This window comes from Jaculus jaculus, chromosome 3 (assembly GCF_020740685.1).
Source record: "Jaculus jaculus isolate mJacJac1 chromosome 3, mJacJac1.mat.Y.cur, whole genome shotgun sequence".
NCBI lineage: Eukaryota > Metazoa > Chordata > Mammalia > Rodentia > Dipodidae > Jaculus > Jaculus jaculus.
This window is the reverse complement of record NC_059104.1, coordinates 33,099,863-33,115,442: the sequence shown is the minus strand read 5'-3', so window position 1 is coordinate 33,115,442 and position 15,580 is coordinate 33,099,863. Positions and strand designations below refer to the sequence as shown.

The 15,580-nt window shown below is 37.5% G+C and overlaps 1 protein-coding gene across 2 annotated transcripts in view; it reads right to left on the bottom strand.

The window, feature by feature from the left end:
• Positions 1-15,580, bottom strand: part of Mycbp2 (MYC binding protein 2) — a 263,847-nt gene that overhangs the window by 147,017 nt on the left and 101,250 nt on the right. For both annotated transcript variants that reach the window (XM_045144931.1, XM_004651034.2), the window contains exons 19-22: positions 15,363-15,482; positions 14,313-14,394; positions 6,081-6,198; positions 655-859 (exon numbers count right to left, since the gene is read on the bottom strand). In XM_045144931.1, the coding sequence (XP_045000866.1) occupies positions 655-859; positions 6,081-6,198; positions 14,313-14,394; positions 15,363-15,482 (525 nt within the window). The remainder of the gene's footprint in view (positions 1-654; positions 860-6,080; positions 6,199-14,312; positions 14,395-15,362; positions 15,483-15,580) is intronic.

Below are 15,580 nucleotides of genomic sequence, written 5' to 3'. Positions count from 1 at the left end.
CAAGCCCAAAAGGAAAGTAGTAGTATCACCATTTCACACATGAAAAAACTCAAATATACTTAAACGATTTAAGTAAAAGATCTTTTTAAGTGGAAGAATTAGGAATTAAACAGCCGTGCCGGGTGTGGTGGCACACACCTTTAATCCTGGCACTCAGGAGGCAAAGGTGGCAGGACCACCATGTGTTCCAGGCCACCCTGAGACTCCACAGTGAATTCCAGGTCAGCCTGTGCTAAAGAAACACCCTATTTTGAAAAACAAACAAAACCCCAAAAACAAAAACAAAAACCATCTGGGTGTGGTGGCGCACACCCCAAGACTACATAGGGAATTTCAGGTCAGCCTGGGCTAGAGTGAAACCCTACCCTGAAAAACAAAAAGATAAAAATATAAAAATCAGGCTGTCTAGATCCATAATGAATGTTCCTACTCCTTATGCTATACCTCTTTAATGCAATTTTAAAGTTTGATCATTATAACCTCTCACAAAAATCAATTTCAATTATTTACTTAAACCAAATATTTCTCTAATCTAACTCACATTTCTATCACTATCTTAAGAATATTCTAGTTTAGAGATCTTACTTTTTCCAGCACATAAGCATAGAAAAATCTATTAGACTGTATGCCTATAGTTAAAGACAAACCATTTACCTATTATGTGTTTGCTAGCAAAAATTTCCGAGGTAGCAAGCACATGAGAATTAATGAGTGCTTCATCAATTCGTAAGAAAGTCTGGTCCCCACTTGCACCTATCCAAGTGGCTTTTCTTCCATATTTTGATCCAATATTGGGCATGGAGGCTGGCTTTGCATTCCAATATGGTACATCCAAAATGGGTCGGCCAAGCTGTCCTTTCTGAAAATTTAAATAAATAAAACTGAAAATATTGTTGGATAAATAATAATAAGTTTTATAATGCTAAGAAAAATAGATAAAATAGCTACATGTAATCTTATTCTTATATCGTTTTAGTACTTTCTTTTCTTTTCTTTCTTTTTTTTTGAGGTAGGATCTTACTCTAGTCCAGCCTACCTGGAACTCACTCTCTTGTTCCAGACTGATCTTGAACTCATGGTGATCCTCCTACCTCTGCCTTTCAAGTGCTGGGATTAAAGGCGTACACCACTGTACCTGGCTAAATGTTCTTTTTTTTTTTTTTCCCAGATATGGTCTCACTCTTGCCCAGACTGGCCTGGAACTCACTTTATAGTCCCATGATATGATAACTTCTATTATTCCTGGGCAGTCTCTAGCAAAGCAAAAAAAAAAAAAAAATTAAGTTTGAAATTTTGTTTTCTTTTATTTAGTAGAGGTGGGGGAGGGAGAAGAACAGGCAGACATAATGGGTGCTCCAGGGCATCCAGCCACGACAAATGAACTCCAGATGTATGTGCCACCTTGTGTATCTGGCTTACATAGTAATGAATCTGAGTCATTAGGTTTCACAGGCCAGTGCCTTAACTGCTAATCCATCTCTCCACCCCAATAATTTCTTTTAATGCAAAAAATATACAGAAATTTTTTTCTGGTTTCTTGAGGTAGGGTCTTACTCTAGCCCAGGCTGACCTGGAATTCACTATGGAGTTTCAGGGTAGCCTCGAACTCACAGCAATTATCCTACTTCTGCCTCCCAAGTGCTGGGATTAAAGGCATGTGTCACCACGCCCGGCCCAAACTATTTTTAATTGACCTACATTTAAAAGAATACTATTGGACTGCAGAAATAGATTAGTGGTTAATGCACTTGCCTACAAAGCCAAAGAACCCAGGTTTGACTCCTTAAGACCCACATAAGCCATACGCACAAGGTGACACATGTGTCTGGAATTTGTTTATAGCAGCTGGAGGTCCTCAAATGACCATTCTTTCTTGCTGTCTCTTTTCTTTCTCTCAAATAAATAAGTAAAATTTAAAAAACTACAGTATTAAAGTAAATAATGCTTAAAGATTATATTACAAATGTTTCATTTAAAAATTACCTTGAAGCCGGGCATGGTGGCACACGCCTTTAATCCCAACACTTGGGAGGCAGAGGTAGGAGGATTGCTGTGAGTTCAAGGACACCCTGAGACTACATAGTGAAATCCAGTTCAGCCTGGGTTAGAGTGAGACTATCTGGACAAAAAAAAAAGAAAAGAAAGAAAATTCACCATGATTTTTTAAGTTGACATTATAAAAGAAGCAATCTTTAAACTCATATACTGGGTAGCAGTCAAAACAAAAACAAAAAACAAACTGAATTCTAGTACAAAATGTTTGCTGCAACTCTTACATAAAGTATTAGTAAATTATCTAATTTATATATATATATTGTTGGTTTGTTTTTCCAAGGTAGGGTCTTCTCACTGTAGTCCAGGCTGACTTGGAATTCACACCCCAGGCTAGCCTTGAATTCACACGAATCCTTCTAACTCTGCCTCCCCAGTGCTGAGATTAAAGGTAAGCATCCGCACACTGGACTCATTCATGTTTTAAGACAAAGAGGAAAAATTTATGATAAGGTGTGATTTTTTTGTTCATTTTTATTTATTTATTTGAGAATGACAGGGAGAAAAAGAGGCAGAGAGAGAAAGAGGTGGAGAGAGAGAGAGAGGGTGTGCCAGGGCTTCCAGCCACTGCAAGCGAACTCCAGATGTGTATGCCCCCTTGTGCATCTGGCTAACGTGGGTCCTGGGGAATCGAGCCTCAAACCGGGGTCCTTAGGCTTCACAGGCAAATGCTTAACCACTAAGCTATTTCTCCAGCCCAAGGTGTGATGATTTAAATGTATGTTAACTCACATAAAAATCATGGCTTTATGGGCTGAAGAGATGGCTTAGTAGTTACGGTGCTTGCCTGTGAAGTCTAAGGACCCAGGTTCAATTCTGCAGTACCTATGTAAGCCTGATGCACAAGGTGGTGCATGTGTCTGGAGTTCATTTGCAGTAGCTAGAGGCCCTGGCTATACCCATCCCCCCTCAAGTAAGTAAATTAATAAAATAAAAAATTATGGCTTTTTGGGTATCTATAGTTGCTGGTTTGGGAAGAACTTTACTTACTGGGACTACAAAGTAAGCTCTAGGTCAGCATGGGCTAGTAAGACCCTGGCTTGTACAAACCAAAAAAATTTTAAAAACAAAATAGAAATTTTCTCATAATTAAGCCAGTGTGTGTAATAAAAGAATGTTAAAAGCTAGATCAGGCAATTTACTCAGGAGCTCTCTTCCCCATATTACTGCCCCTCCAGAAACCTCTATCAAGGCTACCGGGATCCTTAAAGCTATGTCACCAATGAGAATGAGCAACTAAGTGCAGCAAAAACAAAACAACAAGAACAACCTTATGATCAAAGGTACATAGAGTACTGAAAACATTCTTGTTCATTTCTCATTCAACTATTTCAACTATCAATTTTCTATTATTTTTTAAAATTCCTTCAATATCCCAGCTAGAAAATGACAAACTGATTGCAAAAGCAACTATATAGCTCCAGTCCTCAGCAGAAAGCAAAGGGATGGAAAGTGACAAGCACATGACAGATAGAAGTAACCTAATAGTTCATGTTTATTGGTACCTCTTTTCAGTGTGTGTTTTTAGACAAAGAAAAATAATATTTAAGGATAAATTCCACTTTGGGAGAAAAAAGAAGATATCTTGACTAACTGAAATAAATAAGCATTCCCTTTGTACCATCCAACTAATGTGAAGAAAAGCAGCTAAACTGTAAGATGCCTAAACTGTCCCACAGGGGTGGAGAAAGGCTAGCACACGAATTTCAAAGAAGTCTGCAACTAGAATTTTTGAATGTAGAGAACAATGATGAACTGACTTCATATTGTGACACATTCCCCACCAACAGATACAAGGCCAACACACTGAGAAAATAAACCCACACACAACTCAAACCCTCAGCAGTTCTAGGAAGCAGCAGAACTCATAGTCTGTCAACAAGTATAACGAGAGGCAGAAAGCCACTCCCCACAGGCCTGTGGATATTGAGTGTCGAGTGAGGCAAAGCAAAACAGAGCAGACAGGACAAGACCCTCCAAGAGACCAACTCCCACTCTTAATGCCAGATTTTCAAATGGGCCAGGATTTGACAGTTCAAAGCAACAGCTACAGGAAAAGGGTTTTAAAGTGAGCAGTATCCTTTTTATCTGTCAAATTGGTACAAATTAAAAGGTATGACAGCACACTCCTCTCTTAGCAATGATGTGGGGAGAGTGGCACTCTTATTTTTGAATGCAAAATATAGGGAGATTGTGAAAACTGACAAACCTACCCAGATATTGACCTTTGACCCAGCATTCACACTTCATGGAATTTACCTCAAAACAGATCCCTGAAGATATGCACTATCACTGCAAAGTGTTGAAAAGTACTGAAATGTCTAAGTCTAAGAAACTGACTGAATAAGATGCAATATATACACACAATAGAGAATTGCACAGAGATCAAAAGGATAAGGAAGATCTGTATGAAGTGACATGGAGAAATTCCTAAGAGGTACATTACATGAAAACAGGAAAGTACGCATGCATAAATAGGATACTATCTTCTGAAAAGTTAGGATGGGGCAATGACTATGTACAATACACCTACAATATGTAGGCATGCACGCATATGCACATACATAAACTTATCCACGTGTCTATACTGGGTGGAAGTGGCACATGTATCCACGTGTGCACATCTACTTCTCTCTAGAGATGAATCACAAGAAGGGTAACTGGAGTACAATGTGTTCAGTATCTACAAACATTCAGGGAAGGATATGGAAAATCAGGGACGCCAAAGAAATGGAAGGGGATGTACTTTTCTGAGTTCATTATTTTTGTACCATATCAGAGACACAAAATTAAAGAACCTAATTGCTTAAACATGCCATATTTTTCAAAAATGTCAATGTTATAGTACCCAAGGCATGCTGAGGAGCTGATAAATATTAAAGAGATGCCACAGCAAAGACAGTGCCTGAACCTAGAAGGAGAGGGCAGAGACTCCAAAAAACAATTACTAAGCCAACTACAATGCATGAACTAAGGGATTCATGAGTAAATGTCTAGAGTGGATACAATTTATTCTTTTTTTTAAGGTGGTGACAACTTTTTTTTTTACTATTTGGTTTATTTTTATTTATTTATTTGAGAGCAACAGATAGAAAGAAAGAGGCAGAGAGAGAGAAAATGGGCACACCAGGGCTTCCAGCCACTGCAAATGAACTCCAGATGCGTGCGCCCCCTTGTGCATCTGGCTAACATGGGTCCTGGGGAATAGAGCCTCGAACCAGGATCCTCAGGCTTCACAGGCAAGTGCTTGACTGCTAAGCCATCTCTCCAGCCGCAATTTATTCTTAAAAGACTCAGAGGGAAAGTGGTTTGCATATGTGCAGAGTTAAGAGAATGTGTACAACATGCTACTAGCAACAGTGAATCTGGTTAAACGTATATATGGTCACTCTCTAGACACGGGTATTATTTAAGTTTCTAAAACTGTTTCCAAATAAAACATAGTTTTAAAGTTCACAGTTATGCTTCGTAAGAGTTGTAAACATTTGAGCAGTTACCCATATCAGAGATAGCAGAAGGTTTATTAGTGTGGTCTTAGGGGGATTTTCCTTGACATTCACTGTGCCAAACTACACAAAACTCTCAGAGCATTTTCACACCTTTCAAGCTTTGGTAAAGAGAAAGAGAGAAAGAAACAGGGAAAGAAAAAAGTAAAGGATGATATTAAATAAAAACTAAGTTTTGAGAAAGTTCCATTATAGAAATAGTTATGAAGAAGAATTATTGTTTACAAATTAGATGAGAATATAACAGAATTAGCTCCATTAAATGCTCAAAGGGTTTTGATCTGGAATAAACATGCCCAATTCTAACACAGGTATTAAAATTCTATTAATTCTAATGCTGAAGTAGAGATTATTTGAAAGACTGTCATTCATGTTTCATGCGTTTAGGGTAGAGTCAAGAAATAAGCACATGCAATTATCATAACACAAGAATTTCACTGGAACCAGAGAAAGTAGCTAATGTAGACAAAGTACAAGACAATGGCACAACACAGTATTATTAATGGTTAAAACATTCCTTACAGAAAAACTTCCAAATGTGAAGACCTGTCCATCCAGTAAAAGGACTGCCGTGTGGTTGCTGCCGGCAGTGACTTGTGTACTAGGGCCTGGCAAGGCTTGAACAAGAGTGGGACATCCCCTAGGTATAAAAAAAAAAAGTTCAATTTTTTACAAGATTAAACTGGAATATAAAACAATGAATCAACGGTAAAATAGGGAATAGAAAAGGTAAAAGGCACTGTGAGAAACATTCAGTTATCACTTATTTACATGCCTAACCCTGTGCTAGGTAAACAAGGATGAAAATGATACAGGCACTAATGCTGAGGAAGATATCAAAAAGACACATAAATACCGGTGATTCCTTTATATTAAAAGGAAAAAATATGCTAACCTTGTACACTAAATGTCATTTTAGGGATCAGTTACACATTTGTTGGACAAAATAAAAGCCATGTGATGCCTTAAGAGAAACTCAGTCCAAAAACTAGATGAAATAATTAATTTTACAGTCTTTTTTTGCTAACTTTTATGACTATGCTACATTCTTATGTTAACAAAGCAGGAGAGGATGCAGAACATGCAGACTAAGAGGCATAACAGCAGTAGCTTATAGCCACAGAGGTAGATGGTCCCGGACTGACTCCTACTCCATTCATGGCAGTGAGACCACAACTCTGAACAAGTCACTCTGACTTAACTGTGTTTTGATTTTCTATTCTATAACTTGAAGAATAATAAGAAACTATCTATCCCACATGGCTCCTAGATACAATAAAGAAGTGTTTGGATAGTGTCTGGCATAGAGAAAACACTTAAATGGAAACTGTTATAATAAATAGCACCCTACTGTCCTTTCCTACTCTTATTAATTATCTTTTAATTATTTTAGTAACTCTTACATGTATTAGTATGATAACCGCTATATAAACAGAACACATACCAAAGGATAGCTTTGTATTTGAAACACTGCAATTACAATATTCTAGATTCTAAAATGTATGTTTTAAAAAATCAGAGTGCAACAAAAGAATAAAAAGGAAAGGGGAAAGAGAACAACTGGAAATATTTAAATGTGGGTAACTTATGATGAACTAGTGCACTAGCAACACTGTGAAATATAAGGGTTTAATAGCTACTTAAAGCACAGAACTAGCTAGCCTTGGGAAATGACCAAATGTTGGGCAAGGAAGTTTTGTACTTTATGCAGTGAGGTGGATGGTAGAATCATTCACTTATTACCATGAAGAATAGGCTCTATGATCTAGGCAGATTACTAAAGAGAGAAAAGAGTGCTAGTCTTCAAGAGTCTTTTCTAACATTTTTGGTATGGAGAGGAGAAGACAACCAGGAAATACCAGTGAAGAAAAAAATTCCTGGAAAATGTGGCATTAGGAGAGTTATCTAAAAAGAAGGCTTTGAGATGGAAAAGTGAGGCACAAGGCAAATGCTCTAATGGGACGGGTGCAGCCACTCCATTTAGCAGCAGAAAGGTGTATATGGTAGCAGCAGGCACCACATTGTAGCAGACATGGTGTTATAGGTAAGGTTGTAGAACAGGCAAAACTCCTTAAGGTAATCTTGCAGTAAAGAGAAAAAGAAAGGAAACCCAACAGTGAAAAGCAAAAATGAAGCCGGGTGTGGTGGTGCACATCTTTAATCCCAGCACTCGGGTGGCAGAGGTGTGAGAATCGCCCTGAGTTAGAGACCACCCTGAGACTACACAGTGAATTCCAGGTCAGCCTGAGCTACAGTGAGACTCTATCTCAGGAAGAAAAAAAAACAACAACAACAAAAACAAAACAAAACAAAACAAAACAAAAAAACGAAGTTGAAGAAGAGGCTGTTATTCAGAATACAGAGACTTAAGGAAGTTTAAAGGCACCAATAAAAATCAAGAGCTAAGGAGGTCAGAAGAATAGAAAAAGAACTATAGCCCTAAGGGAAATACTGACCCCAAAAGAAAAAGCAGAAGATTCTGGGGTAAAAGAAAGCACACCTCTCTCTTGCTGTGGCAAAAGTAAGAGAGTGTGGAAATGATACAGGTACAATATGAGTTTGGTGGGCTGAAAAAGTTCCTCTCTAATTTTCTTTGTTTATTTTTATTTATTTATTTGAGAGCAACAGACAGACAGAGAAAGAGGCAGATAGATAAAGAGAGGATGAACACACCAGGGCTTCTAGCCACTGCAAACGAACTCTAGACGCATGTGCCACCATGTACATCTGGCTTATGTGGGACCTGGAGAATCAAACCTGAGTCCTTAGGCTTCACAGGCAAGCTAAACCATCTCTCCAGCCCTCTAATACTTTTTAATTTCTGTTGTGATTATTGTGATTGTTAATAGGCAGATGCTGTGCTGAGAGAACGAATGTTGAACAAAGACATTCTAGATTACATCATCTATTCAGTTGTTGGTGACAGGTACAGATAAACATCTAGATCAGGAAAAAAAAGTAAAAATTAAAAAAATCATTTATTTGCAGAGAGGGAAGAGAAAATATAAGAAGACAGGCATGCCAGTGCCTCTAGCCACTGCAAAGGAACTCCAGATGCATCTACTACTTTGTGCATCTGGCTTTATGCGGGTACCTACGCTTTATGCGGGTACCTATGAATCAAACATGGGTCATTAGGCTTTGCAGGGAAGAGCCTTAAATACTGAGCCTTCCCTCTAGCCCCAGAACTGGTTTTCAAGCTAAAGCCAAAGATTTCTAAGAAGGCCATGACTGAGCTTCAGAATAACTGCAGACCCCCAAGTTTTCAAGAAAACATTCAGATCATTAGCTCTATGGACATTATAAAAATTATCCATATTTTTTCCTCTAAAGAGAGCCAATATCTTTCATCATGTTTCAACAGATTCTAAGACATACAGTTCAAAACTACAAAACAGTAGGATAATTGCCCATGGTGAAGGAACTGAGTGAATCTGGGAATTATGTGAAATTATACAGGTATGGTGATTTATTTCTTTCCAGATGTCTGAAAGTAGAGCTACTGAAAATATACAACCTGATTCATGCAGGATACTGGCAAGAGCAGAAGTGAAGAGATTAAAGAACCTATAATTTGGGCTGGAGAAACGGATTAGTGGTTAAGCACTTGCCTGTGAAGCCTAAGGAGCCTGGTTCGAGGCTCAGTTCCCAGGACCCACGTTAGCCAGATGCACAAGAGGGTACATGCGTCTGGAGTTCCTTTGTAGCGGCTGGAGGCCCTGGCGCACCCATTCTCTCTCTCTCTCTGCCTCTTTCTCTCTCTGTCATTCTCAAATAAGTAAATAAAAATGAACAAAAAAAATTTTTTTTTTTTTTTTTTTTGGTTTTTCGAGGTAGGGTCTCACTCTGGTCCAGGCTGAACTGGAATTAACTCTGTCATCTCAGGGTGGCCTTGAACTCATGGCAATCCTCCTACCTCTGCCTCCCGAGTGCTGGGATTATAGGCGTGCGTCCCCACACCCGGCCAAAAAAATTTTTTAAAAGAACCTATAATTTGAGAAGGAATAAAGTAAAAAGGATTTTAAAAAATAAAAAAAAAAAACACAACTAGAAGGCTGTAGGGAATATAATATTGTGCCTATGGCCAAACCACCTTGAATGTGCCCCATCTGGTCTGATTAGGTAGGATTAGGCTTGGCTAGTACTTAATACTTGGATGGGAGACTACAGTATTGATTACATCAAATAAAGTAAGGTCATAAGCCAAGAAGAAACTGTCATTGCATTACAGATGTTTAAACTTAAGGATTCAGAAAGGAACTGTGCAAATCTAGTTTGGGGTTATTGAGAAGGATTTCCATGAAGGTAGAAATAAAATTCAATACTGTAAGAGTGTCAAGATAAGAAAACTAAATGAGACCATTAGCATGATATAGCAGTTATAAGACCCAATGTTTAAAAAACAACAACATTGTGAGTCACACAAAATTATCAATGAGGAAAAGTGACTCATAAACTAACAGGGAAGCAAACAATAAAAGGAAAGTAGAACATAATGGCCATTCCTCAAAAAAGTGGCAGCACCCCCTCCCTGAAGATGGAGGAATATGGGTGGGAAGAGCAATGAAAAGGGTATGCATGCCTCAATACTATGGCAGAGAGCTTTGGCAAACAAACAACTGTCACTCCAGAGGGCTGCATGGTGAACCAAAGTCTTCATGGACACATCCAAGTTCAAGCCAAACAGATTGAAGGGAGAATGCAAAATACTTTCCTTGTATGCAGGTTAAAGAATACTTTCACATAAAATGCTGTTACTGATTATCAAAATAAATCTACAGGTAGAGGACTGAAGGGCTGGCTTAGCGGTTAAAGCATTTGACTGCAAAGCCAAAGGACCCAGGTTCAATTCCCCAGGACCCATGTTAGCAAGATGCACAAGGGGGCGTACCCATCTGGAGTTTGTTTGCAGTGCCTGGAGGCCCTGGCATATCTACTCTCATTCTCTCTCTCTCTCCTTCTTTCTCTATCATAAATAAATAAAAATAAAATATCTTTAAAAACATCTACAGGTAGATCTAAAGAACTTAAAAGATTTCCCCAAAAGTTGGTTGGTTACTCATCTCCAAATTCAGGTCTTTGAACTGTTTCTATGTCAACTGAGTCTACTTATTAAACTATTTAGAATGCAAAGGAAAAACAATAAAAAATTATATATATGTGCAAGTGTGCTGGTTAGATATAGTGATTGTATATCCATGTGACTGGATCTGAAAACTACAGTATACAAAAACTGCTTAATGTAAGTAATAGGAAGTGGTTAATCAAAGATATGAAAGTTGTCTATATGTAAACAGAGTGATAATGTAGCATATTAGTGTATAAGGACAGGAGAAAAGGAAAAAATTGAAATTTAGGCATATTATTCAATTCAAAAAGTTACACTTTCTTCCTCACAGTAAAGGTCTTCATTTATGACAAAATGGTAAAATAATTTGGAACTCAGAAATTCTGAAGCATAGTGAACAACAAAATAAACCATAGAAGGATTGACCCATATCTTGAAATGGTGTATGAAATCTATTTGATATTTGACTTTAAATAGCAGCTACATAAATAATTTTTTAAAAATTTTAAATAGTGCAGGAGAGTTGGCACAGAGGTTAAGGCACTTGTCCACAAAACCTAAGGAACCAGATTCTATTCCCCAGTACCCACATAAGCCAGATGCACAAGGTGTTGCATATATCTGGAGTTCGTTTTCAGTGGCTAGAGGTCCTGGAGTGCCCATTCTGTCTCTCTAATAAAATTTTTTGTTCATTTTTTTATTTATTTAGTTGAGAGTGACACAGAGAGAAATAGGGAGAGAGAGAGAGAGAGAGAGAGAGGGAGAGGGAAGGAGGGAGGGAGGGAGGGAGGGAGGGAGAGAATGGGTGTGCCAGGGCCTCCAGTTACTGCAAAAGAACTCCAGATGCATGCGCCCCCTTGTGCATCTGGATCCTGGGGAACTGAGCTTCAAACCAGGGTCCTTAGGATTCACAAGCAAGCGCTTAACTGCTAAGCCACCACTCCATCCCATAATTTTTTTTTAAATTAAAGTAGCTATAGTGGCTAGTTATGTTGGAACATGCCTAAATTTCCAGCACTTGAGAAGCTTGAGGCAGTAGGATCATTATATCTAGATATATGCAATACAATTTGGAGATAGTGGTCTTCTCTATTGTTTTGTGGTAATTAATGTGTGCTTTGTTTCTTCTGAAATTATTCTTCCAAATTAAGCGATAAACTCCTTTCCAAATTAATAATAGAGCAAAGGCCTTTACCATGCAAGTAACACACAAATTTAGACTGACAGGATAAGTATTGTGTTTAAGGCAGAAGCAGTCTTGAAATGGTAATCCACTGGGAATGGTATGCAGGCAAACTACACTCTCACCCCATTCAGCTCTGCCCTAACCACGTGTACAGTCTTTTAACTTTTTAAAAAAGATTTTTTATTTTTTATTCAGAGAAAGGGAGAGTCAGAGAGAGACAGAGTCAGAGAGAGAGAGAGTGGGTATGCCAGGGCCTCCAGCCATTGCAAACGAACTCCAGATGCACATGCCACCATGTGCATCTGGCTTATGTAGGACCTGGAGAATCAAATCTAGGCCTTAGGCTTCACAGGCATGTACCTTAACTGCTAAGTGATCTGTCCAGCACTAGTCTTTTAATTATAATTAACGCAGGAGTGAAACTTTTTGGTCCGAAAATAACAAATCTAAGCAGCTGAAGATCTCACAAGAGCTTTTCTTGGCTGTTCCTCTTATTTATTTATTTATTTTAAGTGGGGGTGGGGAGAGAGAGAGAAAGAGGTAGAGAGAGAATGGGCATGTCAGTGCTTTAGGCCACTGTGAACGAACTCCAGATGCATGTGCCCCCTTGAGCATCTGGCTAACATGGGTCCTGGGGAATTGAACCTGGGTCCTTTGGCTCTGCAGGCAAACACCTTAACTGTTAAGCCATCTCTCCAGCCCAGAATGTATATATTTTTTAAAAATAATACTTTGTTTCAACATTGAAAGTTAGCATATTTCAAGAAATGACAAACTTCAGCTATTCCAAATCCTGATCATAATGCTGTGATTTTGCAAGAACTCACAGCACCCCCTGGTAGACTCAAGAACAATAGGCAACATCTTTACAAAGTCTCTTCATTTGAAAACCTTCCTTTCAATGGGCATTGAAGCCAAATGTGGCGTGGCAGGGTATCAGCTGCACACAGTTCACAGTAAGACAAAAATAATGTGAAGGATGGAATTTTAGTATAGTTGGAGCTTGCACTATTTCCTTTTCCATGTAGTTAAGACTGGAATATTTAGTTGTCTACCACGATTCTGTGTGAGGCAGTGCCCTTGTCCACTGCACATATGACTGAGCTCCACCATATGTAACAACAATGCCTCTTTTCCAGTTATGACTCAAAAATAATCACCAGCCAAAGACAGTAACAATAATGGTAATGAGAAAACCAACAAAAAACCTTTTTCTTCCCTGCCACAGTCTTCACGAGAAACAGTCTTAAGAGCTGCCTGTCTTACATATACTTCACTAGCCTCTATCATAAAAATGGCACAGCAATGTGGTGAGTTCAAGGCAAAACAAGGAAAACTGGATTTTAGTGGAAAGGAGAAGAGATCTTCTTTCTTCAAATGAATATAAATGAGGAAGTACAGATGCCCCTTTGATGGCAATTTATGGTGCAGGGACCAAAAACTTGTACCATCATCGTTCTCAATATATAGCTTTCCACTGATGAGTTCTTACGACATGTCCAGTTCTTCTAGCAAGCATGCTTTCAACTAGTACACTGTGAAGAGAGGAGGACAGTAGGAAAGCATGCCCCCTCCTTTCAACAACACAATTCCCAAGGTGTACATATCACCTTGCTTCACAGTCACACCCTGCTGCTGTAAAGGCTGAGAAAAGCAAGTCTCTAGCTGCATGGCTATGTCACCAACTGAAACTCTTCCACCAACTGAAATAATGATGAACAGCTATTGGGAAATGACTACTAGTGGTCTCTAACAATTATTCACTACTCAGAAGAGACAAAATAGTCCATCAGACCAACAGTTTCCATTTCAAAATTATTCAAGTTTCAATGACATTGCATTATTATTAAACAAATATTTCAAAACAATACTACCAGGGAAAATAAATAAACTTTCTGTGAGTTTTATTTTTGTTCATTTTGTGTGCTTATGTGCAAAGCTGAGGATTAAACCAGTGCCTTCCAATGAGTGAACTGTGCTCCTGAGTTATAACCAAGACACACTGAAGATTTTTGAAAAATACACTTTGGAGATATTCACTGTCTTCTCTATTGTTTTGTGTAGCTTTAAAACAGAATTGTGATAATATAGTGGTATTTTTGTGACAGTCACAATCACTCATATTTAAACTTCAGAAGATGTACACTGACTTTTCTTAAGCTACAATATTATCCACAGAAGCACCTGATCACAAGACAGAAACCAAATAATTCATGCATCATAATTTACTAAGCAGCATCATAGTATTTTAGTTCTGTATATATATTAAGAGTTATTTATCAGCCGAAATAGCTCAGTTGGGAGAGCGTTAGACTGAAGAGTTATTTATAAAGTTCTACAAGTATACATAGTTAATATATGATTTATATGAGAGATTTTATATATGCATAAAATTCTACAAATAAGTATGTAAAGACAAAAAGAAAAAAAAAAGAAGGGTGGGGGTGTATGAAAACTAGTCTAGTATTTAAGACAATCCAAAAGAAAATTCGGCCAGTACCTGGAATTGACATCTCCATGTCCTAACTGCCCATGCTGCCCATATCCAAATGTATATACATCTCCATTTTCCATCAAAACCACTGAAATCAAAACACAGAATTTTGTATTTTCATTATATACATTTCACAATTCCAACATAACTATACTGAAACAGTATTATTTTTCACTATCTAAAATTTATAGTTATTAAAAATAGTTAGTAAAATCCTAGAAAAATCTATATTGAATGAGAAATCAATGTTTTTTCACTATCTAAAATTTATAGTTATTAAAAATAGGTAGTAGAATCCTAGAAAAATCTACAATGAATGAGAAATCAATGTAATTTCAATTTCTGGAAAAATATTCTATAACTCATAAAATTGCATGCTTTTCATAATACATACTTTTAAACATTCATAAATACTACTGAGTACATTAATATTTAATAAAACATTTGTTCAGGTTAGTTGCAAAATCTTTATAATGGCTAAGTATATATAAAATACTGTTCCTTAATAAATAACCTGTTTATAGACAACAGATGAATTGACTGTTCTCCACAGCGATGTACATCAATGAGGACTTAATGTCTGTCAAAGCTGTATCAAATATGAAAGAATATTGCCTCAAATTTCAACTTTTATAAAAGTTTGAATAGTATAAGCTATTTAAATTGATTGTCAATATTTTACTAAGAATTTAATTATTTCATATATTTTAAGATAGTAAAATTGATGATACATATTTCTCAGTAAACATTAACAATATATGAGACCATTGTATAAAAATCACAGCAATTCAATGTTGAAAGAGATTTCTGGAATTATTTTATTTTTAGGAACTTTCTTGAATCACAAAGTAAGTCCATCAGCAGACAGATGGACAAGTATAGTTCTTGTTTCATCATACCACGGTGTTTAAAAGATGAAGCTCTTACAGATTCAAGAGATATTGCACTCTGGCGCATAGCTAGGCTCATCAAAACTGAACAAGTTACCTAGTATAGCTATAAAAACAAACTGCAATTGTAAAAATGGCAGTTGTGCCCTATTGTCTGGGCTGCTACCTGAATGGTGAAATCCACAGCTGACTTGTATTGCTCGGAGCTCACAGTCAAATCGCACAGAACCCGGAGGATATGTTGTGATTTTGCTTGCATCCTTTTCTCCTCTATCTCCACTTCCATCTGCAAATGGTATAATTTATAATTATGCCATTACTCATTTTCAAGTTAAAATCTTCAAAATGTTTACTATGGAAGAAAAGAGAAAATGTTAAAAAGAA